At 36.9% G+C, this 27219-nt stretch overlaps 1 protein-coding gene across 6 annotated transcripts in view; it reads right to left on the reverse strand.

The window, feature by feature from the left end:
- Positions 1–27219, reverse strand: part of ACOX3 (acyl-CoA oxidase 3, pristanoyl) — a 49497-nt gene that overhangs the window by 15749 nt on the left and 6529 nt on the right. For 3 of the 6 annotated variants that reach the window (XM_015862688.1, XM_015862691.2, XM_032444153.1), the window contains 14 exons: positions 27125–27214; positions 26362–26505; positions 25583–25671; positions 18059–18155; positions 17484–17666; positions 16025–16147; positions 14383–14503; positions 13640–13759; positions 12897–13010; positions 12154–12269; positions 9272–9446; positions 8726–8793; positions 8188–8274; positions 2449–3664 (listed from right to left, as the gene is read on the reverse strand). In XM_015862688.1, the coding sequence (XP_015718174.1) occupies positions 3545–3664; positions 8188–8274; positions 8726–8793; positions 9272–9446; positions 12154–12269; positions 12897–13010; positions 13640–13759; positions 14383–14503; positions 16025–16147; positions 17484–17666; positions 18059–18155; positions 25583–25671; positions 26362–26505; positions 27125–27214 (1647 nt within the window). In that variant the 3' untranslated portion in view covers positions 2449–3544. The other 3 variants (XM_015862690.2, XM_015862689.2, XM_032444152.1) reach the window with 2 other exon arrangements.

The following is a 27219-nucleotide window of genomic DNA, read 5'->3' on the forward strand; positions in this document are numbered from 1 at the left end:
TTTTTCTGATATGAAACAACATTTTGGTTTAGTTGAGTCTCATCAGCACAAAAATCACAACACAGTGGAAACCAGTTTGAAATACTCTTGGAGTGCAGGATGCTTGACAGAGTCACAAGGAAAAGAAATGCCACCATCCAGGAGACAAGCTACAATGGGCACATTAATAACTGTAATTCAGGGTTTCTTTAGTTATCTGCTTGGCATCAGCTTTCTGGCGACAGACTTTGCTGCCTGCCTTCACGTGAAAGAAGAGATTCCCATAGCAAAATTGTTCTGAGCTGAAGCTATTTGGCAGCCTTTGACCCAGTGCCCTAACCAAGTTAAAATGTTACATCCAATATTATCTGGCACATGAACTTGGAAGGAAATGACTTTTCTGTTCAGCCAGAGGTCTCTTATTTAATGCCCTGTAAAGAGGAACAAACTGCATATAATAATGACATCTTGTGGTAGGTGTTGAAGTATTGGCCTACAACTTAGAAGAGAACTGGATGCCAAATTTCATTGCATCTTTCTTTCCCCATGCTGCAACTCTGCAAGTTCACACAATTTCATCTGCTTTGAAAAAGCTGATATAGGAGACCTCTGGAACTTTTGGATTAGTTGATTTCAGAGGAAAAGGATATTTTTCTTATCTGTTTTCGTTGACCTAAATTAACATAACAAGTCAGAAATTCATAGTATTCACTGATTAAAGAATGTTTTCCATGTAGACATTCATTTAAAATATATTAAGCCTTTAATAATTATTGAGCTCACAGAATAAGCCTGCCTCTTGCTGCACTATGGCTTTGTACTGAATGTGAATAAATGGAGATGATAGCCTTTGCTGGCAGCATATAAAGCCCAGCAGCTGCTGACCACCTGGCTTGCAAAGTCCCTGCGTGGGGGTACACAGATGTGGGGTGTTACAAAGAGCAGCTCCCTATGGTTTTCTTATGGTTTTCTTGTACACCTGCTTCACTCTTACTTATTCCAGCTTTGGCACTTTGTGATCCAGAATGCAGTAAAATGTTCAGGTGGCCAACTCCTTCCGTGAACTGTATGAATATTCAAGGACCATGCTGAAGCCCTTAGTTTGGTGCAAGCTGTGTGGAAGACTTGCACAGTTCATATTAGTGTCCATAAGCATCACATTTTAGCGAGTATGCAATTCTAAATGCCCATAATCATATTCTTGCTGATGGACTCCATGCAGTACTTGCTCTAGTCAAGGTTAGGAGCTTTACAGTACAAACAGCACACTTCCCTGTCACTCTGTACAGTCCTTATCAGCGCAGCACAGCTCAGCTTTCATCAGGTCTTATGGTTGCTGACTAAATAGTAGTAATAAATAAAGTTAGCAGGAACTGTTTAGGGATATATTTCTACAGAGACGATATGATTCTTCCTCCTGTTGTGTTTTGTGGGGCTTGCTGTGTCTTCAGTTCTATTGCAACACAGCTGATTTCTCTTCTTTTTTTTTTTTTTGGATTAAGAAAATGGACCCAGCACTCCTTTTATTCTGGGCTACAAAGGCCTCACAAATAGACTTCTAGCCTGTATGTGAGGTTTATATTCAGCTCTGGGAGGTTTATATATAGCTCTGCCACTTTATTTTCCTTCTTCCCAGCCATGTGGAATGAGGCAGGAAGAGACTGTGTCACTTACAGAGCGCTGAGAGTTTTTTTTTTCCCCAATGGAAGATGCCACCTATTGGATTTTCTTAGGAAAGCAAAATATTTCAGAGAAAACAGCACCTCCAGGTACTCAGAGATTCTAACACTGTCCTTTCAATGCATTCTCCATCAAAGACCCTATGAGGAGAGGCCAAGAAAGCTGGGGCTGTTTAGTCTGGGGAAAAGGAGGCTGAGGGGAGACCTTATTGTCCTCTTCCAGTACGTCAAAGGTGCTTACAGTGAGAATGGGGCAGGTCTCTTCTCACTGGTGACAAGATGAGGGGAAATGGCCTCAAGTTGCACCAAGGTAAGTTTAGGTTGGATGTTAGGAAACACTTCTTTACAGAAAGGGTAGTTGAACACTGGAATAGGCTCCCCAGGGAGGTGGTTGAATCACCATCCCTGGATGTGTTTAAGAGCCGTTTGGGTGTGGTGCTCAGGGATATGATTTAGCAAAGGGTTGTTAGAGTACTATGGTTAGGCTGCAGTTGGACTTGATCTTCAAGGTCTTTTCCAACCTGGGTAATTCCATGATTCTATGAAATAAATGTTGCCTTTGCTCTGTGAGATTTGGATGGAACTGCAGAAGTTCCTACAGAACTCCCTGACTGCACTGTGTGTAAATACTTCCTTACAAACTTTCAAATACTGACACTGTAAAACTCCATGAGTCTGATCCTGCTCAAGTCAACTTCAACACTCAAGTAACTCACACTTGTTTAGCATCCCAAGCCAAAAATCAGCCATAATTAATCATAAGTAATACTCAACTTGCACATGATAAATATTTGCTTTGAATTGATATTGTTTACTTAAAAAAAGGAAAATAGAATTTGGGTAAAACAACCACATCACTTCATAGACATAATAAAGGAAAACAGGAACCAGGTTTTCATAGCATATATTAAATATATTTCACAGCATCAAATATTTAAATTTTCAAAATTTTCTTAGTCTGTTCAATTTCTGAAGAAAAGTCTAATAGTTAAAATTATCTTAGACTAAGCATAGCTGAAAGAGAAAAATCCCAATACATTCAATAAAGCCTATCACTGTCATGTGTTCATCTAACACTGTATTTATTACAACCCATCTGAGTAAATTCTGACCCAAAACATACGTGCAATTTCTGTTTGTCACCGTATCCCAAGCTTGACATTAGTTCTGCAGTACAGAAAATGTTACAATCAGCAAAGAACAACTTCAAGAGCTTTTTGTTGGCATTATCATACATTTTAAAATGTATGTATGAGTCACGTTCAATTACTTGTATGTACACGATATGAAGGCAGATTATCTAAAAATCCAGCCCTCTTCTGCACTGAAAGGACAATCCATTTGTTTAACGCAGAGCATATGAAGTAAATCAGAAGTGCCTCGAGGACTTAATACAGCTGTGGGAAATGATTCCCATCCCCTTCTAAAGGGTTTTCACTGTTGGTGTTCTTGATGCCTTTTTCCTTTCTTCCCTCAGATTCATTTTCATAATATTATCCTAGAATAATAGAATCCTTTATTCAGCTTGCTCATGAACCCTAATGGAAATGTTTATTATCTAACTTCTATAATATGCCTGTGAAGAGAAGGGAATGATTGGAACATTTTACTTACAGAAACTTTTCAAAGAAATAATCACTACGAATCTTCATTCTTTGCATTTGAGTAAATACGAACAGCCTGCAGATGTGTTGCTCCCACTCCTGTCATTATTATTTTAAGAATCCTTGAGAAGAGTTGGACTTTATTTCAAAGTTACTTTAAGACTTGGCACTTCTTGATGAAAATCTCTATCAGTGTTTGACACACAGACACATTTCCTCCTGATGTCTGAAATATGGTGTCCATCTCAGGCCTATCCTCCAGCCTCTTTCAAGTCCTTTGGTTTACAATCTTGAACTCAGCCTTCCTGGAACAGGTTTATTAACACAAAATTCTGCCCACCATGAAGGTCTGTTCAGAACTTTGTTGCCTTGAAGGATCTCGGCCCACATATTTTTATATAACTGGAAAAAATCCAAAACAACAAAAAAGAAGACTAACTTACACAGAAAATAAAACCGGGGAAATTTCTGAATTATAGATTATCAAACACACTGGTTGAAAAAAGACTGTAGCTGAACCGCTGTTTCTTAGGTAATCAGTGTGAATAATTATGCACAGATAAGAGTAAATGCAAAGATAAAGCTCAAGATTTCAAAGTACTGTGAGAATCGGGTATAAGTCATTTCCACCATCCTTGGATTAAGAACAGTAATCCTTACAACTTTTTATTTGCAATTTGACATGAGTTGTATTATCAAGAGTAGAATCCTGTAAGCAAGGTTACACTAAGCTAATCTTTGCTCTGTCCAGACCTGAAGACTGAAAGCACTCGCTCATGTCTGCTTTTACCTTTACTTCAATACATCTTTGAAACGTAACATAACTTATCTTCCAGATGTGGACTGCTCAGTCTGAACATAAATTCCTCTCTTCGAAGCAGATTGTTAGCTCATCACTCTTCATCAATTTGAAATTTAATGTGGAATGGTTATAAAAAGTACACAGGAAGTCAATTCTGCAGAGATGTGAGTTTAGAAATATTTGCAGGTCATAATTCACTTAGGCTTAAAACTTTAAATAACATTAAAGAAAGGTGATGGCTGTATCTTCAGCAGAAAGGCTGAGTACAGTACAATACCATATTAGTGTATGTAGTATAAACATGGTCACTGATATAAAGTAGAAAGCTTCTCACCTACCTGAAAAGAAGGCTTGGCCCTGTGCATTTGTGGTAATTTATTTAAAAATTAACATAAGTCACTTAAATATTAAATACATTCTCACTGTGATTCCATTGGCTAAATTTCAGTATTTCATCCATTCCAAGCTCATTATTTAATAATTTTTACTTAAACTTGAAATAAACATGGGGATAACATATTTAAGCTGAGATTGTCCAAGCTTCTATGGGGAAATGTTGTCCAGATTATTAAAGTTTCTTTTAAATAAAATCTGAATTCTTATTAATAAAACTGGTCATTATAAATTTGGAAACTTTTCTTCTGTTTATTATCTGTGGCTTGTGGCACAAACCACTCCAGAACTTGTACTAAAATGATTGCATTCATTTTTGATAACTTGCAAAGATAGCAGTGAATAGGGACTAACACAGTTAGGAGACAGAAGTTTTATTAAGTATTATCTTTGACTGAAGGGCTGGTAGCCTCTTTCAAATTAGAGTTGAAAATATTTGCACATGTTAAAAGCCATGGACTTAGAGACAGTTCAGAAATCCTTCCTGAATTCTACAGAAGATGGGTTGGATATCACGGCTTGAAATTACTTTCTCAGTATGACTTAATAAGTTTGCAAAGACTTTAGCAAGTATTTAGTACAGTAGGAAATCTGTGCTGTTTGCAGTCCTATCTGCTTGTCTCACATTGTTCAAAGTCTGTACTGCAATTAATGCAGGTAAGGCTGTCTGATGGCTTCAGAAGTCCCAAAATGCCATGCTGCTGAGCTGAAGATACATTGTCTATAGAATAAATTGACATCACTCTTTCACAATTGATTTAATAAAATAAAGAAGTTCTGTAAGAAGTGTATACATTGTATTAACTTCAGTGATATACGTAGAAATAAAACAGTCCCAAATTCCTAATACTAATCCCTAACAGTAATAAGTCCCTATGGCTTTTGTTAGTGGAAGAAATCAACCCAAACTTTTTTGGTAGAGTGCACAAAATAACCCAAAGAGAGGCGAGCCAAATCCATTACATGACAGCTTTATCAGCTACTGATAAGCAATCTCCAGCTGACTGTTAGAGAATGGGTAGTATCTCAGGATCAGATTACTGTGTATTTACTCCATATTTGATATTCTTGGCTATAGCATCCACAACTTCTACATGAGAGAGACTATTAGGTACAAATGGGCTTTTGGCCAATACAGATGTTTTTAGAGTCTTTGTATGATGGTCCTTCTTTCAGAATTACCTTGGGACTGTTCATTAATTTAAGCCTCAAAAATCTACAGAAAGGAAAAAAAGGTTCCCAGTGATAATTACAGTCCTTTTGTTGAGGTGGCCTGATATACAGAGCAAGCCCTTCCTCCTTTATTTGTGGAGACTGGGTTACCAGAGTAATCACTCTGTTAGGTCAGCGTCTCTTTAACATCTGGGCTGCCTTCTTTATTTCTTGATCACCATGGGAACAATGATCAACTTTAGACATAAAGACACAGACAAAGAGTACTGAAAAGCATTGTGTACACTTGACTCAGCAATCCTGTCAAACTTCCTGGCAGTCTCCCCAGGCTGCAGTGATTCTCTGCAGGGTCTCTCCATGCTAAATGAAACTGCTGTACTGTGACATCAGTCTCTACATAACAGTTATTCCACAGCTTGGCCTGCTGAATAGGGTTGGCCAGTAAGCAAGAATGTTGGTTTGCTGAGGCTCTGCAATGAAACACAGCTCTTCAAATATGTCAGGAGAAAAAAAGAAAAGAAAAAAAAAGCAGAGAGGCACCATGACCTCACAAAGCCAAATCCATGGTACAACCACATCCTGAATTCTACTCGTAGGTCTGGTTATGACACCTCTGAAAGGATATGGTAGAACTAGAGGATAGGTTATACACTCATTAAAGTAAGGAGGGCTGCTGGCAAAACATGTTCATTCAAATTTGTATTAAAATCAGAGATCCCTATAATAATGTTGGTCCTTGTACTGGTTAGTACCAAACTGCAACATACTGCATGGGATAGCACTTGGGAAGCACTTTCTGACAGGTAATTCTGGGATGGTCAAAGCAGAGTAGAACAGTGAGAGTAAGGAAGAGATGCAGACTTCATAGAATCCATCACAAATCAAGTAAAACGAACAAACAAATGAACCAACTTCTTTTTGTCTTGAAAAATAATTATATTTTTAAATATTTAAATATAATTGAATAATTGAAAGGATAGATCTATCATTAAATGTTCCTTCCTATAGGCTAGTAACTAAGCCACAGTAAGTCACTATGCCGAGGTGGAACACTCCACTAATGTTTCCTGCTCTACTAAGAGGCTCAGTTATTGCACCCCAAACAGAAAATTATTTATGCATAACTGAAGTTCTTCAGAATTATGCACAGTCCACAGTAGAAACATTTCTACCCCGAATACTCTCATTTATGCTTTGTTTTCTTCTGTTTTTATGCAATTCGTGTGATTATAGCTTGCCTCTCCTCAAAGGCATGAGTACAAAGAGCAACGTGTTTGTGCTAATTTACAATTTTCCTTCAGTTGTGGAATGACTGAGAAGACAGGAAGGAAGCTGCTATGTGAAAAGTGCATTTTAGCAAAGGCACTCTGAGAACTGTTGTTGTAAAGACAGCACTGTACTTTGAGTTCCTGACCACACAATCACCATTCCAGTTACTCTAAATCAGTGTCTTCTTCAAGTGGAGGTACGTTTCAAAGTCACAAATGGACAGTGACTAGGGAACTGCTTGTTTATTGCAACCTATACACCAGAAGTCTGCAATGGCAGCTCAGGGAAGATGACAGGATGTTCACAGCACTGTTTTGTAAGCACCTCAAACAGTCATGTTCCAAAGAATTACAAATGCTCTGATAGAACAAGTGCTATTTCTTGATGGATTTACAGGTGTGCCCAAGATTAAATGAGACAGATAGTTTTTCTTTGGGAATCTATGTGCACTTTGGACTCCTGAAAATGCACATAAACAGCTAAATAGATTTCCCAAAAGACCTTAGGTCAAAGGATTCAGTTGTCCTTCAGTTCAACACTATGAGGAGAAGCCCTAGGCTGAAAGTAGAGGTGTTTTGGGAAAAACACTCTAGTGATTCAGTTAAAATTCCACAGGTGTGAACCACTGGGAACATTCTGATTTCTTCCACTGAAGGTACAAAATACCTATACATTCCTTTGTGAAGCTCTGTGTATTCTAGCATCATTTATGAGATGGTTTGTTTTCAGTAATTAAGTGTGCATTCAGATGTTATGTGTTCTGTGATCAGATTCACAAATTTGCCTGGGTAAAAAAATGGAATTTGGACCTCACTCTTCCAGAGTCTGGTAAGTAGAAGTCTGAAACAGAACTCTTTTTAGGAACTCAAGGCTCTCCTGAGCAGAAAATATGCTTCAGATAAATAACATTATTACATGGATACACCTCAAAGCCAAGCAAAGTCATAACAATCAGTGGCTGAGAGAATTTTGGCTTTAGCATAGGTGGATGGAATTGCACTGTTTATTTAAAAAGATTAGATAATGGGGGGAAAAGAGAGGAAAAAAAAAAAAGAAAAAAAGAAAAGAAAAAGAGAAAAAGAAAGGCTACCTGGTACAATCGTTTCAGGACCAAAAGAAGTCAGATAGTTAAAACACTGTAGACCAAATTTTCCCATCTGAAGCAGACAGCAAAATTCTAGTAGCATTAGAATACAAAGAGAAAATGAGGAACAGGAAATTTGCTTCTGTCCTTTTGTGCACATTCCCTTTATGAATAACACAAGAATAAAAGCACATAAAGTCTTACCTCCCCGCTAGCTTTACCAATGGGAGAGTTGAGAATGAAGTCAGGAGGAGCAAAGACATCAACAAGGGCAACTGCATCATCTTTCAACTGTTTAAAAAGAAAACACACAAATTTGGCAACTTCTGCAGTAGTCTATGTTTACCTGTAAACTACAGAGCAGCATAAAGATGGTTTCTAGATTATTATTTAACTTTTACTTACAGAAGAAAAATATGATGCAGTCTTACAAGCTTTTTAGTTGACAAAACCAATTCATGAGTTAACACAACAGTTGAAATAAATAGCATTTTGCTGTCTTTCCAATGGCAACAAATTAAAGATCTTTATTTTTTTAAGTTATATATTTTTCTCGTTTTCTAGTAAATGAAATAGGACTTGATTTAGGGTCAATCAGTTACTAATCTCTTACATCCAGTTATTCAGAAACTCTTGAGTCAATATCCTCCTAACTTACTCCTCCAAGTATGGAATAAATGTTGTGTCTCTTTTATATGCTATATTATTGTTTAAGGACAACAAACAATATTGAAATACTTACCCTGCTACAAAGCTCCAGAATAGCATTTTGAATAAGTCTACCAGGTTGTTCACCCGAAACATAGCCACCTGCAAATATATTCACAATAAAGTTTTCAAAAAAGCTTACAGCAATTAAGATTACACTGATCAAACCCTTTTACTAAGGAGTTTATCCATCTAGTATTTGTGACTAAATAGATGCTCCTCCGTAATTGCATTTACTGCCTTTTATTAATGAGATGATTGCAAAAACCGTTAGGCTAAGACATTTGGATCTTCTGCTTTTACCCCACACACTTAATCATGATGAAATTTGTGAGCCCTCCATCATCTCTAACCTAAGAGAGAGTATTCTGTTTTAATTTCTAGCTCCAGATTCTTGCTCCAGAAAATTTTGTCCAGGATGAATGTTTTAAATTATGTGGGCAATAAGAAGATGCTATCCTCTAAATCCTAATAATGTGTCCCTCCCCTTGCTAAAAAACAACATGGGAAATAGTTTCTAAACTTTAAGTTAAGGCTATTATAAAAAGGCATGCACAGTGTACTCAGGGAGTTGTCTCACCTTGATAGAGCACAGCCAGATGTTTACTTAAAGACCAGAGTCCATAGAGAGCACAGAGGTTCTTAAGCACTGGCTGCAGAGTAGATGGTATGTTGGGATCATGAGTGTAGTCGTGATATCTTTGTAAGACTGTTTGTTCAATAAAAGCAATGGCTAATGATCGACAATAATACACCTTAGGAAAAAGCAGAGAAGGATACTGAGCAACAAAATACAAGGAAACAATTCCCAGCTGCTGCAAAATAGTGTTTCTGTGGTGATATCAATGGAGATTTCTTGACTTAGATCTGTTGATACAGATTGAGACTTTTTAAAGTCTCTTTTTAAAGTCCAAAAAGAAACTCTAGGAGTAAAGCCTTTCCACAATTTCTCCACAAAGTTCAGTCATAAAGTGCCATGTGAAACATCCCTAAGAAACGAGATCCTAATTTTCTACTGTTTTCCATTTTGGGTATTTTCTTATCAATCTAAAGGGAACACATATTGTACAACTCAAACATAAACAGTAGTTTGGCAGTGCTTGTTGCACCCAGACTGAAGAGGAGCAAGCAGCTATATTAGAGAGAAGACCAGGAAAAATCACATCTGCTCAGTTTAAGGTCTTCAATAAACCTACACAACTCTACAATAAATAAAACAGGCTTACATTTTTCTAGAAATTTATAAAGACGATAATGGGTTTAGTAAGCCCTTGAAAACTTACTACAGTTCATTCAATTAATAAAATCTGATCATGTTAGTACAAGTGGATTCAGTGCAATATGTTTTGAAGGAACTATCCAACTAATCCTTGACAACTACCTGATCAGAAAGGCAAGTCAATTCTTCATAGTCACTATTAATATGAAATATATAACCTTAAGTGATTGTACTCACATAGAAAGACTTGTCTACTTTTATATACTTCACCTTTAAGGTGCATGTCCTGTGATAAAGTAGACTGACTGAAAACATATGACCTGATGAACAGAAGTGGAATATGGAATCGTTGTGGCTGACTGTTGAATTGATAAGAAGCAATGTTTGCTTTTTAGCTCATTTATTCAGTTTGTATCATTTAGAATTATTCAATTAGTTTTCCTTTTATTTTTATTAAAAAATACTTGCATCACCTTTACATTTAAATTTATTGTTAGATTTTAAAAGGAATGTTCCAAAGATCACTGTCTCTTTCTTGATAACAGTACACTGGCATACTTTGGTTCAATCTCAGATGCAAGTTTGAATTGCAAAATGTTTACTCCCTGCAAGTTTAGGGATGACTTCCCCTTTACTAGATGAACTTATTTATATCAGAATGTTGCAATATGAATTCTCTAATGACATTGAAATAGGTCTCAATATTCCAAATAAAGCATTAAGAATTAATTCAATTTTCTTCTCTCCTATAAATTCTGTTTCCTCCTATACCTTTACTTACATTTCTGTATTGTTTCTATCCATATCCTGGCTGAAAATAAATGGATCTTCCTACTTTCTGAGATTGGCAATCTTCCAGCCAGTGTGAAACATTAAAGAGAAGTAATATAAAGCACTTCCTGCCTTGGAACATAGGTTAGGAATCTCCTCCAGATCTACCGTACCAAGAGAAAACACTGTGTATTAGTCAGCCACTGGGCTGACAGAGGTGTTTCTTCATGCTCAGAAACTTTAAAATCAAATATGAATTAAAGCACAGATTGGAAATCGTTTCTGGATGTTTTTGAGGTATGTTGTTTAAAATAACAAATCCTCTTGTCCCAGAGACAAATTGTAGGACAAAAAAGAAAACCCAATGACCTGGAGCTATATCAAAGCTTATCTGAAAAACAGTTGTGTGCCTACATTTCTTTACATTTTAGCACAATGCACATAAAAGAGAAGTGTGGTGAATAACATTCATACTGCTGTGCAGGCCATCTTCTCTAACATGCTGACTCTGGTATCAGCCTTAAAAGAGTTGACCAGGTGACAAGCAATCAGATTTGAATTTCTAAATCTTATTTTGTATTCAACAAGAAGGCAACTCTCTGAATTTGACCCTAAATGTTACCCCTAATAGGTTGCTTCAAGGGCTAAAATAGGAACGGTTTCCTCCACCGCTGGTTTTGTACATACCATCCCTTTTTGAAGGCAGGTTGGCTTTTCATAGGTGATGAGATGAATATTCCTTCCCACTTTTAATGAGCTTTGCAGGTAAGGTAAGCCACACTGCCCATCTTAGGGAACAGATTTCTCTGTTCAGTGACAAATGGCAAGTTTTCTTTTCTTGGATACAAGCCAGTTTCTCATGGAGGTAACAGAAGAATTTGGGGACTTTAGGGATATAGAGTGAAATTTGGAGTTAAGCCACTACTAGCTGTTAAAACTCTCTTGTGAGAGAGTGGATCTGCTATTTGTAGATTGTCAATGTTTCCTTTTCAGGTTCCAATGCTGTCAGTCTGGTATCTTTCATGAGTACTTTGCACTATAGAAATTGGAGATGGAAAAGACCTATTAGGTCATCTAGTTTACCTACCTGCCAGAGCAAGATTTTTTCCTATAGTATGTATTTGGCCACAAGAGCAGATGGAGATGTAATAATCAGATGCCGCAGTAGATTTAATAGTAGTAGATTTAGTTTTCAGAAGTTGTGATACCATACTTACATACACCACCCAGCACATGCCTGCAGCTTTTCTGAAAGGAAATATACCTTGGAAAACTTCTGCTGACCATAACTGTCCTCTTTCAATCACGTTCAGTACAATGCAAATGGACGGGAATTATATATTATTAGTTAGATGATTTACTGCTTCGTGCTTGAGGAAATTTTACTTAATGACACAAGATAAAAAACAACAGGATCTGGCAAATGTGGATGAAAATAAGCTAGTAAAATAGGAAAGCTGAATAAGCACTACCTGACAGTTGTTTTTTGCCTCAAAATCACTGCACCCAGACTGCTTCTGCTTTCTCAGCTTTAGGTCACTTTCTCGGAGCAAGTAGCAAACCAGCCATTTATATGCTGCTAAAGGAACTGTGCATAAGGGAAGAAAGCCAGAATTGTTAACATTAACATTTATAATGCTACAACTGACATGCAGATTCTGCTGCAGTCTCATTTGTTATCTGAGATGAAATGTGAAGGTGTTGCTAATTAATCCATTAATGTAACACTTTGGCTATTACTGCAGCTGTAATAAATAAATGCTGAGTAAGATAGATTGTAAAGATACAGTGATGATATATCATGCCTGTCCATACACTAGTTCCAACTGAACCAAATCTAAAAGACAAGGTATATACACAGTTCAGTTCTGAGACAAGTATTTTCTGATTTCATGAAGCTTTTTACCTTATTATATTCTCTCCTGTATTAAGACTTAGATCTACAGGCTACTTAGTCTCTTCTAAAAATACAGGAATAGAAATAGATCTACATTTTGTGAACCTACCCCTTCACTTGAAAACAATAGTATAGTGGCAAAAAGCCTAGATCACAAATGCTATTCTAGAGTGTTATTTAAAAAGGAAATGCATTTTAATACACTTAATACAAAGAAAGTCATCAAATAGTGTTCTGACAAATACTTAATAATCTCAGATCTTTGAATCTGAAAGAAATTTAAGATCTACTATGAGCTGAACAACACCAAAAGGCTACCTGAGGAGTCCATGCAATCATCTACACTATTGGCTTTGAATTTCCAGCCAATGATATGGTGGTAGTCTTGCAAAAAGTTTACTGTTCCAAGAGGAGATTCAAAAGGCACTTCATCTGAAAAACCAAAGAAAATGAAAATTACTTACAAGAAAACAAATCACTCTTTGGAACTAAAAGCCTACTATAGAGCCATGCATCCTCTTGATAGGTCATGTGCAATTAAGACACAATACTTATTTTATTATGGCCTACCCCAGGCTGATGTGACCTGGTGCACAAGAGGTGAAGAAACTGACATCTCTGTCTATGAGCTCTGTAAGATTCAATTCCTATCACTAACTTTTCTAGCCAGTGAAAAACACTGCTAGAAAACTGAAACAAAATCATTTATCTACAGAATTACAAAATGTACTGCCAGAGGAGACTGCTACAAAGTCAGCTGATATGGCTTATAGCAATGTTACGAGTAGTTTCACTGAACTAAACTGCACTTCCCAATAAATATTACTTGACTTAATTAGGGATTGCTAAACATCTAACCAGCTTCTGCAAGACTCAGAACATTTCTTGCAGCCCATATATGTGTATGTGTGAATGTATCATATGATGGAGTCTGTAGCACATTATTTAAGCTCTACAAAATGATTAAATGATTATGAGTTGCTTTCAGACAGAAAATACCTCTTAATTCCATTATCTACTCACTGCTGAGTCCAACACATGATTCCAGAATGAAAACTTACCTCTAATGCAATTCATCCAGCTCATTAAGTAGTTGCTGGTTTGCTGAAGCAGGACATTGTTATCTCCCTCATATGTGCAGTTTGGATCATTATCATTCCGGATTTCACCCAGACGATTCACTTTATAAAAAAAAAGTGCACATTTTAATACGTAATCAGTCTAAACTATGAGGGATTAAATAATTGTTCTGTGACAAAGTGTAAAACAGTTGTCTGCTCCTGTATGTACAGATGTTCTTACCAACATTTGAGCTTGGAATTTCACCATTCAGATTGTGAAAATGAATATATTGCGAAGATATATAAAAGAAATATAAACGACATTTTTTCTTTTTTTCTTTTTTTTTTTTTTGGTACTGTCAGGTATAAAATAAATGTTAAAAAACAGATGTGAGGGGAAAAAGGCCTTTTTAAACATATTCCTAAAATTCAGACACCGTGACACAGATTTAGACTAGATATTAGGAAAAATTCTTTACTGAGGATGGTGAGACACTGGAACAGGCTACCCAGAAAGGCTGTGAACGTCTCCTCCCTGGAAGCATTCAAGGACAGGCTGGTTGGGACTATAAGCAACCTTGTCTAGTAGGTGGTGTCCCTGCATATAGCAGGGGGCTTGGAACTAGATGATTTTAAAGTCTCTTCAACCCAAATAATTCTATGACTCTCTGAACAGCAGTCAAATTACATGTGAAAGTAAACATTCACCTTCTGATCAGTGCATGTAGCAGTTTGTGACTTACTGGCAAGGTAACCATGTCCTCCACAAGCTTCTCGACACTCCTGGGCTGCCTGCTGAGCAGTCCAAGAAGACAGTGGTTTGCTGGCAGCAGATAAGGCATGAATCTCACGTCCCAAATCAGCCTTTGTGAAAATCAAGTTACAAGTCAGTGATAATTTTTCTGAGATCTATGTAAGTGCAGAGCATTTTTTTTTCCTTTTGCTTCCCCCCAGAGTAGCCTGACACAAAAAGCTTTTGGATACTAACATTCTCATATGGGACAGGAAACATTTGCACCAGGCAATGGACATACGGTTAGGTGGCTGGGATGTGCTAGCTGACATGGCATTGCATGGGATAACTCCCTGATTAACTCCCAGAGATGGAGTGGCAGGTGGTTGAAGGTAGCATATCCGGAGAAAGCTTCTGCCTCCTCTGTGATATAAACAATCCCTTTCACTCAGGTCAACAAGGGGATATTTACATTATTTACTGCCTTCCATGGTCTTCATTGATCTTTAAAGCACCACTTTTGCCAAGAATTTGAAAATTTCAATGGTCCCCCCCAAAGTTCCAAAGAATTATTGTAGCCTGCATTTACACTACTAATGATGGCCTTCCTTTGAAAGAATGTTTGGAAGTCCAACACTACAAAGAGTTTCTGGAGATGTTGGGTTAAGAATACCAAAGGCAATTTGAGAGCAGTTCTCCATTTTTGTTTGTTTCTTTTTCTTTTCTTTTTCCTTTTGATCTCCTCTAGAACAGAAGGAATTCATATGGATTAAATTGTTATAATTGTCAAAAAATGGATTTTTTTTCTGTTACAGTTTGTCTCTGAAGGCCAGGATTTTGCCTAACATTAGTGACTGCACTGGAGATCTCTACAGATAAAACATTAAACAATCAAATAACATTAAACAATCAAAAAGACACTTCTTCTGTTAGAATATCTAACCATGAGCACAGAAATCCATCACAGACCTTATTTTAGCAGGAAAAATATGAATGTTTAAATGATCTTAGCAATACACAGCCACTGTGTAGGCCCTAACAGTTAAAACTGTCAAGATTTAAATACATGTATATAATTTATATGCTATAAAAATTCATTCTGCAGTTATTTTGGCTGAGAATCAGTCCTTGCACAGAGACCAATACATCAAACTACTTCATTTATGAAGGGTAACTTTTGATGGACTAAGTGTGGCTGAGAAATTCAGCATTAAGATTCAAAAATCTTAATGTTTTTCTCCAAAAGAGTATTTTTTAGTGCTTGAATATGAATTGCAAATTCAAACCAGACTTACATTGTCTGTACAGTAATTAATAATAGCATCAATTTGGAAAGTTTTTGATAAATACCTTCTGCAGTACCATATTCACAAAAGTCATAAACTGAATTTATATTATCATACAATTACAATAAACAGTTCTGTGAGGAAACATAATCTCAAATACCAGTGAAGCCAATAAAACTTTAAACACTCCATCAAAACTCATCTGGGTGCTCTTCTGAATGCAGCTTTATCCATCGCTTTGCGTTACCGCATTTCTGAGATGTCATTCTTGATCATAAGATGACTTCTAACTAGGTCCTTCACTTTAACAGTTTCCAGTCTGTTGTAGTAAGAACTCAGCTAAGAGGAAATGTGTAAATATCTCACCTGTCTCTGACTCCTTTGCCTTGTCAATAAGCCTGCATAAAATTCCACGAAGTTCTCAAACAGTGATTTAGAAAAATGATCTAATGCATATGCAGCAGCTAGATATGGAAGAAGACGCCATTGCTGGAACAATAATTAGATTTGATTACTAATTGATAAACATATACTTTACAGTTTTATACACATAGATATCTTATAATTTTGAAACACCATTCATTTTTACTTTGTGCAAATTGAAGAACTGTATTTTATGGTGAAGACAGCTGAGCAGTAACTATTTATAAACATAATTAAGTGTAACTAGTCTATAATTTAATTACAGTTATGCTTTTTCAGTCCATGAATTTTATGAATTTCTGATAAACATCCTGTTAAACCAGTGCAAAAGTTCACTGTAGCTTTGGGGACCAATGACATATTTTTTCTCTGTGTTTATAGAATGTCTGGCATGCCAGGGGCCAGTCATGATTCATATGTTTCTTCAGTATCAACACCACGGAGGGTGTAACTGTTTTACTTCTTTATTAATTGCTGATGTAGGTTCGTCCTTGCTGCATTCTGTGAAAAAAGAAACTCAGGTCTGGATAGAAGAGAAAATGACATCTTAATGTGCAAATCAGACGGAAATCCATAAAGGAAAAGGGAAGCTGCTTAAGGAAGCTTTTGTGGTATAGCAAGAAGGGGAGGTTCATCAAGCATAGCCTACAGAATAGGATGAACCTGAGCAAACCAGAGGCTTAAGGAAGTGAGATGTTGCTCAAGGTTCATTCAAGTAAGGTGGAAAGAAAGCAGATTTTGCTAAAGCTCATTGAAAGCTTTGGAAACTTCCCAAGTTGCAAGACTAGTTGGAAAGCCTGGGGGGAAGAAAACACACACACATTCACTTTGCAAGGACAAACTGGATAAGTTTATTGTTAAAATTTCTTTTGTGGTAAACTTTCTGTTTCAGTTGATTTGAGCTCTCACTATTTCCCAATTTAGTATAACTATTCTTGTTGTATTTTTTTTTTCAGATGAAATGGTGTTTTTCATCCACATATTCTTTGGAAAAAAATACTGGCTATATTCCTCTCGAAATTAGTGATGGCTTGGGATATAACCACAATGAACGGCATTGATTTGTATACTTTTAAAGAATAAAGTCTAAAAAAGAGAAAAATAGGATATTGCAAAAGATGCACTGACATTATTTATGCTATTTTCTTCATCAATACCTTTTTGTGCACATAAAGAAGAATATTTCACAGAAAAGCTTACTGTTTCACAAAACAGATGTTTCAATGTACTTCATAGAGATATGAATATTTTGTTGTATTTTAGCTATTCCAAGATCTACACTTCAGATGAGAAAGACAACTTTAATGTCACCAACCCCAGCCTCATTATTGTGACTTCCAATAGCTCTAAATCTGTGTGTCATTATTTAAAAGCCTATAGGTGCGAAGTGCAAAGTTTTTACCTGTGTTTGATATTCAATGACAGGTATTTCTTCTTCATCAGTTGGTCCAAACTGATGGCGAGTTGCTGAGAAGCGAATGGCTATTGACAAGGCAAGCTTTAAATTGGTCGTAGAAACTGCTGTGATCAGAATTCTGCCAGTGGACAAGGATCCAAGAGCTGCACTAAAACGCTCCTTGTCATCCTAAACAAATAAAAGGCACAGCCTAAATGGTGAGGCTAATACTTCATTGCCTGCCTCGAAGATACAATTCTGACAGGATGATCAGAAGCCCAGTGGACTGGGAAATTTTCATTTATGGACACATTCAGTTAAGCTGTTCAGAACAAATCCAAAGTAGTTTTTCTCTAAGCTCCTATGGGACTGCCAAGGAGGTTTAAATAGCAGGAAATCAGTAAAACCAACTAGGTGAGTTGAGTCATCCCTGAAAGGCCATTTGAATATCAGCATTCACATCAAACTGCTTCACCAGCTGTTTAGGTTGAGGTATCAAGCACATCCCAACCTTTGAGGGCCACATGCTCAACCTCTGTATACTTAATGAACTACATTAATGAAACAAAACTGATCCCTACCTTGAGAGAACTTGAGTATTTTCCTTCAGGTGAGACATCTCCACTTATATTCAGTATGTTTTCCTTAGGTATCCTGACATTGTGGAACATGGCAAACCTGGTCAAAGAAGTATGCAAATAAAGTAAAATCTACCTTGAAGTAGAGTAGAATCTCTACATTAGAGAGAAAAAAAGAAGTCACAACAAAAACAAGACTGCACAGTGCTTATCAGTGAATCCATCAAGCCTGGGAAGTAATTTTCACAGAGTATGCCTGGAAGAACAAAGGCTTTCACACTCAGGGCAGCAGAGGAAGTTCAAGCTGGGAAATGATTTGCTATCACTCTTAACCTTGAGGTTTTTTTCAATAATTAAGGTGATGCTTAAAAAAGAACACTTAGGGGACCTTTTGAGCAACTCCATAAGTGAATACGTAAAAAAGAACAACTAATGGAAGAGTAATGTGTGCTCTGTATGGGGATGGACAGTAGATAAACTTACTTAAAAGTTACTTACTAGAGACCTTATACAGAATCAGTGCAACAGACACTTTCACCAACAGCCCACAAACCTAAGATGAACCTTCAGTCTGCATGAACATAGGAAAGTTAGTTATCTCAGTTGTTAAAAAGCTTGGGGAGATGAGCAACTCATCTTCCTTCTCCTGCTCAGAATTAGACGGGACAATTCAGACTTTAAAAAGCTCCTCACCACAGAAAATTCAGCTGAACCAAATGGTTTACTTATGTACTGAGATGCTGCTCAGTGCAGTCTGGAGACAGTAAATGCTTTAGAACAGAGACACGACATTGTTGTGGTTCTAAAATACAGATCTGTGAAGATCTTTCACATTACTTGTAATACAAATGAGGACACAGCTGATTTAGCACAATAAGAAGGAACTGAAAGGAGACCCCTTCTTTGCTTAACCTTTAACTAGGATTCCTGTTCTGTGGAATGTGCCATCTTAAGAAGGAATGAGTGACATTATCTTTTCTAAATTGTGACACTCTAGCATCTGCTATTTGAATTGGCAGAATGTCCCAAGTTTTTGTATTCTTCAGGAAGAAAGCATATGAACTGTCTCACCCAAATGGACAAAACAACTTGGCTCAATAGCAGTAATATCTGCTCCACTCACTAATATCTCAGCATCTAATAGCACTTGAAAAGCTGTATTTGTAATCAAAGCAAATTCCTTTTGCTTGCCAATACAGGCTGATCTACTTAATAAGGCCCACGAGATCCAGGTCTTTCACATTAACAAATCACATACGAGCTGCATTGCTGCACATGCTTTAAAATTACAAGTTGTTTCCAAGGAAACATATCTGCATACTGAATTTATTCAGCCTTAGAGATACAGAGTATTTTCAGACTTAGGCACAGAGAAAAGCAGGCTATCCTAACTGGACTAAGAAGTGCTTTGTTAAGTGCTTGTTTCAGTGAGACAACACTGCTTCATAATAGAACCACATTTTGGCATTAACAAAAAACGTCACATCCATCTTTGTTAATATTTTTCTTATCACTGAAAGTGAAATATCTCATTCAAAAAAGATCTTTTGGTTCAGTTCACTTCCTCCACTCTCTATACAACAAATGAAACCCATCACACATAAAAATGTATAGCGACTGTTATTTTTTAAGCAATAGCACGCATGTTAGAACTAGAGGGGTTATTTTTATTATTACTCATTACATTAATTACAAGTGAATGTTCATGGCAATGTTTAGGTTCCGAGTTCAGTGTTTTGCTAGTTGTACATTCACAGAACAAGTAGGAGCTTGCTCCTAAGACCTTACAAACTAAGCATTAGATAAGAAGCTACAAATGTATTGAAACAGTAAGGCAGACAGTAACTACTGGAAAATACTTACAGTCAGACATATGTATAAGGCAGCTACTTCTGCAGCTTATTAAATGTTACCTAGAATCATTTTGATTTAAAAAGCCATACTCTTCTTATAATCACTTTTTTTTTTCATAGCTAGTGAACCATAATTCTAAATTTCCAATTATTAGATATTAACAACCTACTTTCTGAATGTGAAAATTAGCTCATACACTAAGACAATTTTTTGAAAGTTTAGACTTTTTTTTCTTTGATAATGGCCATTAGACATTATTATTTCCTTTTTTTCTGTAAGCTGCTATTAAATCAGAGGCATGTACAATGGCAAAAACGTTGAGAAGTGTAGGAGTGAGGCAGATTAACAATTAAAAATCCCATAGAAAATTCTCACAAGCGAAGAAATATGATACATTGTCTATAAGTACGAGTGTTGACAATCAAAGCAGAACCTTATAGGACCTGGGAGCTAGGCAACCTTGTGACTTGACTGCCAACTGCTGTTATGCTCCTTCTCCAACAACTTTGCAATTTGAAAACGTTTGACGTCCCGGCCAACTTGAACTTGATCTCGGAACATATTAAAAATAAATAGTAATCTTTAATGAAGTCAACTATTACATTTCTAAAGGTTATTAGCCTAGGAAGCATAGTGAATAGACACAGAACACATCTGTCAACACATTCGGGGGAAAATCTCCTTAAATAATCAAGGAAAAGTAGAAATATCTTACAATCATGGACCTGTATATACAGTCATGGGGATATCAAGTACCGATAGGTTTGGAAAATGGCTACATTTCACGTGGTGATGACAAGACCATAGGTTTGAAAGCTGCCCTGCTTGGGGCCTCTTCTACATAGCAATTAGTGTTTACGAGATTAAGAGCTCTCTGCAGGAAAGACAGATAGCTGTCACTTCAAATATGTTCCACAGAGCTTTAAAGAAACGTGGAATTTTACAAAATCTAATACATGAGTCAAACAACTGTATTACGTACATTTCCACCTAGATTAGAAGAGCAGAGTTAAAAACAATTCCAATAGTAGCATTTTTGTTTGGGTTCTCTGGCCAGTAGTTTAGGGAACATTTCAAGCAAAGTTAATCTTCCTGACTTTAAATCATGCAATAGTAATTCATCTGGTGTGCAGTAATGCTGATAAAAAAAAAGAAAAGAGCAGCTGGAAAAGCCATGAGCTCCTTTTGCCAGTACTAAGTTAATAAGCTGTTACCTATGGTACAAATAACTCAAATATGCTTTGGTGAATTTCAAACCCATACAAACACGTTTCCTGCCAGCTTGTGTTATTGACTATGTTAGAGCTGGTACACTGACAGTTTCTTCCATCCTTCTAGGCACAAAAAGAAAGCAGATGAATGGAAGACTACAAATCAGTGGCTGTTTTGGGGACACAGTAAACCTTGGGAAGAATAATTCTTAAAAGGTTTGTAGAAGAGAAAGAAAACACTGCATATTCCATACTGAAGCTCACAGAAAGGTTAGAGCTGAGAAAAATTACAGACAAGCTGGGGAAATCTGCAAGGCAGAATTTAAGCTCCTGCTTTTATAAACCGGAGAGTAATCTAAGAATGAAGGTCTGCAACAGAAATGCCCAATAGTAGTATTAAAACAACATAGGCCTCCTAATCCTATCTTAATAGACTTCATGGAGACACTAAGACCCATTCACCATAAAGTGAGTGAGTTTAAGTGCCAGTCTGGCAAGGAGTTCTGAGTGTGTAGACTCCTGCAAAAGTCTAGAGCTGACACAGCTCTGCTGAGAAAAAAAAAACAACAAAAAGGACTGTCTGAAATTCACTGCAGATGTGAAGCCCTAGCTCTGATGGTGATAAAACAAGTGCATGACCAAAACCGAATCTCCCCTTTCCCTGTAGTACTGCCAGTGCCTGTTACTGAGATAGCTATCTTGATGTACTGGCTGCAGCTGTGCAGTTTTGAGGTACTGGAAAGTGACAAAAATGAGAGGATAAGGCAGTTTTCTTCAGCATTGCAACATCTTAGCAATGTGCACAGTACTGTATGCATCCAATTTCAGTTTGACTGTAGAAACTAGGTGGAAAGGGCAAAGCAGGGGAACATCAACAATGCAAAGTCACTGTTTTGACTTAAAGTTCAAATATACAAGATATGTCTCACAAAATATTTGGTTTAACTTTGAAAGTGGCACCGCTCACAAGGATTGATGATAACGAATTCGGATAACTTATGGCATTTTTAACAATTATTTTTATTTCATAGCTGCTTCATTATTATTGCTCTTTATACAATTGATTGTGACTCTGGCCAGAAGCTGGAGGGCAATAAAAAATACAGACGACCGTTATTTGCTTGAGAAGCAGGACTGATCTCTATGCTTGCTTTCTTATTTACATCCCTGTATTGTCCCTTTTCCTGTACAGGAACAGCCTCTTCTGTGGCCTTGCAGTGAACCAGACCTGACAAATGATCTGTATGAAAACAGACCGTATTTTTGTCAGATTAGTTTTCAGACAGTTCCAGTTCCCTAGCTGTGTCCACTACACAGCTACACAAATGCTTGTTCCAGCACAAAGGAAAAGGCAGTGTGGGAGTAGAAACAAAAGCCCAAGGGAGCATAGTGTACAACTTATCTTCACCAACTTCTGCTTTGGATTGTAAAATGAGGCTCTGAGAGACTATTTAGGCTGTAAAATTTACAGCTCCTACTTTCATAGTAAAATAACTGCAACCATTAGGAAATCTAAGTAAGATTTAACAGCATAAATACTGAGAGACAAAAGCTCTTTAAAGGAGCATGCTTTTGTTTGGACTATGCTTAAAACAGCAGTAGCAGAATCTTTATGAATTACTGAAACTGAAATACTACTGAGCACACAATAAAGAAATTAATTAACCATTTAGAAGACATAATATAAAGGACTTGAGAATGAACGATGCATGTCCTCTCTAGCATGCAAGGAACTGAAGGAAAGCCCAGAATACAATCTCTTTCCAATAGCGATTCTTCTGACCAACAAATCCCATTTACCCATTTCCTCTTGGGTGCTGTGTTTGTTTTCCAGTATCCAGAACACTGAATCTGGCTTCAGAGATTGTTAGAAAACACAACTGAATGATTTTGCAGGCTGTATGCGCACAGAAATCGCGTGCTAACTGTATATGAAATGTTTAACTTCTAGTGAAAAATGTTCAGTGTTCTGAAGTCCATCATTATAATTGCACAATGCTAACAATCCTTCTTCATCCAGAAAGATCCCTTTTTTCCCCTACAAAGAAATCAATTCAAATAAATAGCTTTCTCCTTGGCAGTAGTTTGCTGTACCTTTGATAGCTTAATCTGACTTGTTCTTCACTCACCATAGCTTTTAGCTTTTGTACACTCAACAAACTGTATGCGTGCTAGCAGCAGATACAGCTGAATGAGCTCAGAACTTGTTTTACATGGACTGGCACATTCAGTACTACTTCAGAAACACAGAACTAATTTTCAGACTCTTTCCTCATACTCACTTGGTTGTTTTCTCTTTCTGAATGGGGAAAGCAGCAGATAAAACTGGACATGAAATTGTTTCACCATTGATTTGCTGCCAATCACTTACTGATGTGCACTGAAGTAATGGATAATATTGGCAGTGTTAGTGAACCAGAGTAGACAAAAGCCCCAAAACCAAAGAGGAGAAACACAAACACATATCAGCACTTACCAATGCTTATGTCTCTCTCATACCTGCCACACATGTTAAGGAAAAGCCCCTGACGCACAAACACTCAGGAGCTCTTAGTGACTTTTTTTCTGCCCCAGATATTTCCATTTTGAGACCTCAGTGATCAGTGCATTTCAAAAAGTGCTGGACATCTTTGTATTATGCAAATAAAGACTGAAGCACTTGCATCCTCTGCTGGCAGCCTGATTTATTTTTTGGTAACAGAACACAGGAAGAGACTAAATTTGCCATGAGAAAAAAACTGTACTTCTGCCTTTGGTCATGCATAAATATATTACAGAACATTTTTTGAATGATAGAAAGGAGCAGATTTTAAAATGCCTTAAAGTGATTTTGTCCTTCTAATTAGATAGCTGAAGTTACATTGATTTGGAAAATACATGATTTTGGGACATTCTAGCAATGATGCTGAGAATTACTTAGAAAGTCAGATTCTGAAGGAGCAGACTAGTCAGTTGGGTCTGCACCCTGAAATCTCCCACATTACTTCTTAAATTCTTTCTCCAGAAAACATTATGCTCTGCATTAGCTTGTCAATCACCCTTCAGCCAAACGACCCAAGAGATTAATTTTCTAAAACCATAAAATTAATTCTGAGCACGGGGAATTTCTTCCCCATGTCCTATGCAGCCTACGCATGTTTGGGATACTGTGTACCCATACTGAAAAACAGTAGCATAAACTTCTCCAAGTACAGGAACAAATTCTGGTATCTTTTTAAATTTCCTGTTCTCTGAATGAAACTCTGACCGTTTATCCTGAGCATAACACTGAAGTATCTATAGTAATTGAGACAGACTTCAGACAACATATACTTAAAAAAACTGGCAAACATGCAGTAGAGATTGAAAGTAACACTTTAAATCATAGCATAATGGGATCTAATTTAACCTGCCTTATTAGATAAACATGAGCATACAAAATACATGCAAAAATTTCCTTTTTCTCCTTTCCTTATGTTGTGTTTAAAACAATACTGCAAATTAAGAATGAGTAGCAGAATTTGACTATTTCTACTGAAATGTCAAACTGAACTACTTTTGGGATGCTCGGGCCCACGCTGCTGTGCCATCTGGTGGCTACAAGTTTGTAACACAGACACAGGCAAAAGAATCCCACCAAAAACACTAGAACCTCTTTTACAGGCATCTTCTCACATTTTTCCTCTAAGACTTCCTTTTCTGCATGTTTTATTTTCCCATTCATCTGTATCTTCATGTAACAGAGCACTGATGAGAATTATCTGGATACATATAAACTTTGATTCAATTTTTGACATTATAGGTGCTTGGGACAGCAGGAGAGTGCTGGTACAGGCAACAAAACCTACATAACACCAACATCCTTCTGGAAAGACAGTCAAAGACATGGAACTTCTTTATGTCAGCCATACACAAAAAAATACAGAAAAAGTAATCAACCTTCTCCTTCTTTTCGGTAATGAACAGGATTAGACCAGGAACCCTGTGCTTTAAACAAGACAGCTAATGAGTCTCTGACCTGGGTCTAAGATTCAGCCCTACTGGGTCAGACTAATATCTTTATTAACAATAAACCTTGCCTGTGAATTTCTATTATCCTTGCTGTGGGCTGGAGATCAACATGCAAGATAACTGAGAGCTTACACCTGGATGAACTTAGAGGCTGACATACTTTAGTTTGTAACTTCACGGATTTATTTCAGGATTATTGTTGAAGAGCCTGTGATTGTAAGACTACCTGGGGGCACCCGCATTGTTATCAGCACTTTAGATTCCAAAAAGTTCTAAAAAGTTCTTCAAAATTGATGTGTGTGAACACACACACACACACACACATATATACATATGTAATTTAAGTAAGAACAAATTAAAGCCACTAGCTCTTTCACAATCTCAGAAGTACAGACAGAACTGACACAGGGTACTTGCACCACTACACTTGATACACTGTAGAATGCTTCCTCTTTTAAATGGATTGACTTACCCGTTATCCAACCCATTCTGCCCAATTTTCTTTCCTACATCACCAACCATCACTCCTGGCATTGGTAGGAGAGTTTTTGTATCACGAATCTGCATAGCATAGAAGTGGAAGAAAATATTATTTCCATTCCCCAATGGAAATATTAGTCATTGACTAAACTTTTCAAAGAGTGAAAATATGCCCAACTTGTATTTTGTTACTAGCATTAAATGAAGGTCTTTGTTTTTCCAAGCACACAGTCGTAGATTTAAATCATAGTTATATACTCTTTCATTCGGGATACAGATCATGTAATAAAAGTTACTTAGGTCAATTAAACTACTGTGTTAAATAAACTTTAGCGTGGATTGAACAAGCACTGAAACCTCAATTAGACATAAAAAATACAGAAGGAACAAAGAAAACTTCTGTATAATATTCAACTTTGAGATACTGTCTGATTTTGTAGTAAATTCTGTTCAGTCGGTTTTACTTTCTTCAACTTTTTAACTTTCCACTTTAAGCCAAGAGTTTCAGGACTCCGCATAGCACAGATTATTTTAAATCTTAACTATTCTGTATTTTCCAGCTGCATAAAATTGACATAAAATCGGCTGTACAACCACCACAAAAACACAGTGAGCATTTAAAAACAGAACACTCATTACATTTGCAATAAATGTTGAAGGCATTACTTAAAAGTACATGATAGTCAGACATAAGAAACAGCACTAACAGAAAATCTTTGAGGTCTCTTACCCCCACAAAAAGACAAAAGATTAACCATGTTTCTATCCTACCTGTACAATGAAGGAATGTAATCCTTGGCACTGTCCATCAGGAGTGTAGAGTTGGGCATACACAACTGCATGTGTGGCATGTTTCCCCATATTACCAACCCAGAACTTTGCAGCTTCAAAGTCAGGAGAATTAATGACAAATTCCTGCAGCCACAAAATAAAAAGGAGAAAAATGATCAAAATGATAAAATCTATTGAGTGCTTCCTTGTGACAAAGATAATGTTTTGTAACCATGTATTAACTACCAAGTTTTCATTCTGTACTCTGCCTGAGTAGCTGAGATCTCTCTTACACTGCTCAACTTAGGACAGAATACATGTGGCTAAGAAGAATTTAGAGCAGAAGTAGTTCGTGGCTTGATTGTAAGGCTTAAATTTCAGCCTCTAAACTTCTCACTTAGGTAGTTAACATAGTAAAGCAAAGTGATGGACTCTGAAGCATTCCCTGGGTCTTGATTAAATTCAGCTGAGTCCACACGATGCTCGAATCTGCACAGGGACCATCTCCCTCTTGTGCAGTTTTCTCTGGAGAGGAAGCCTGCCTAACAGTGTGAAAGATGGTTTCCAATTTCCTAGCTTGGACAACTAGGGGACCATGAAGAGCATCTATTCTGTACAATATATGTATCCTGAAATGTAGACATAGCTTTAACATTCTGATGTTTTAGATTCCAAGTACTGTGTTTTCTGAATGTAAAACAAACAAACAAACAAACAACCTCAGATAAACAGCACTGAGCACTACTACTGTACATCAACTAACCTGAGTGTTATGATCAAATGTGGCAGTGGTCCGTATGCCTTTGGTATTAGTTCCATGGCTGAGTTCGGTAAGAGCAAAACATCCAAAAATCTAAA

Source organism: Coturnix japonica, chromosome 4 (genome assembly GCF_001577835.2).
Source record: "Coturnix japonica isolate 7356 chromosome 4, Coturnix japonica 2.1, whole genome shotgun sequence".
Lineage (NCBI taxonomy): Eukaryota > Metazoa > Chordata > Aves > Galliformes > Phasianidae > Coturnix > Coturnix japonica.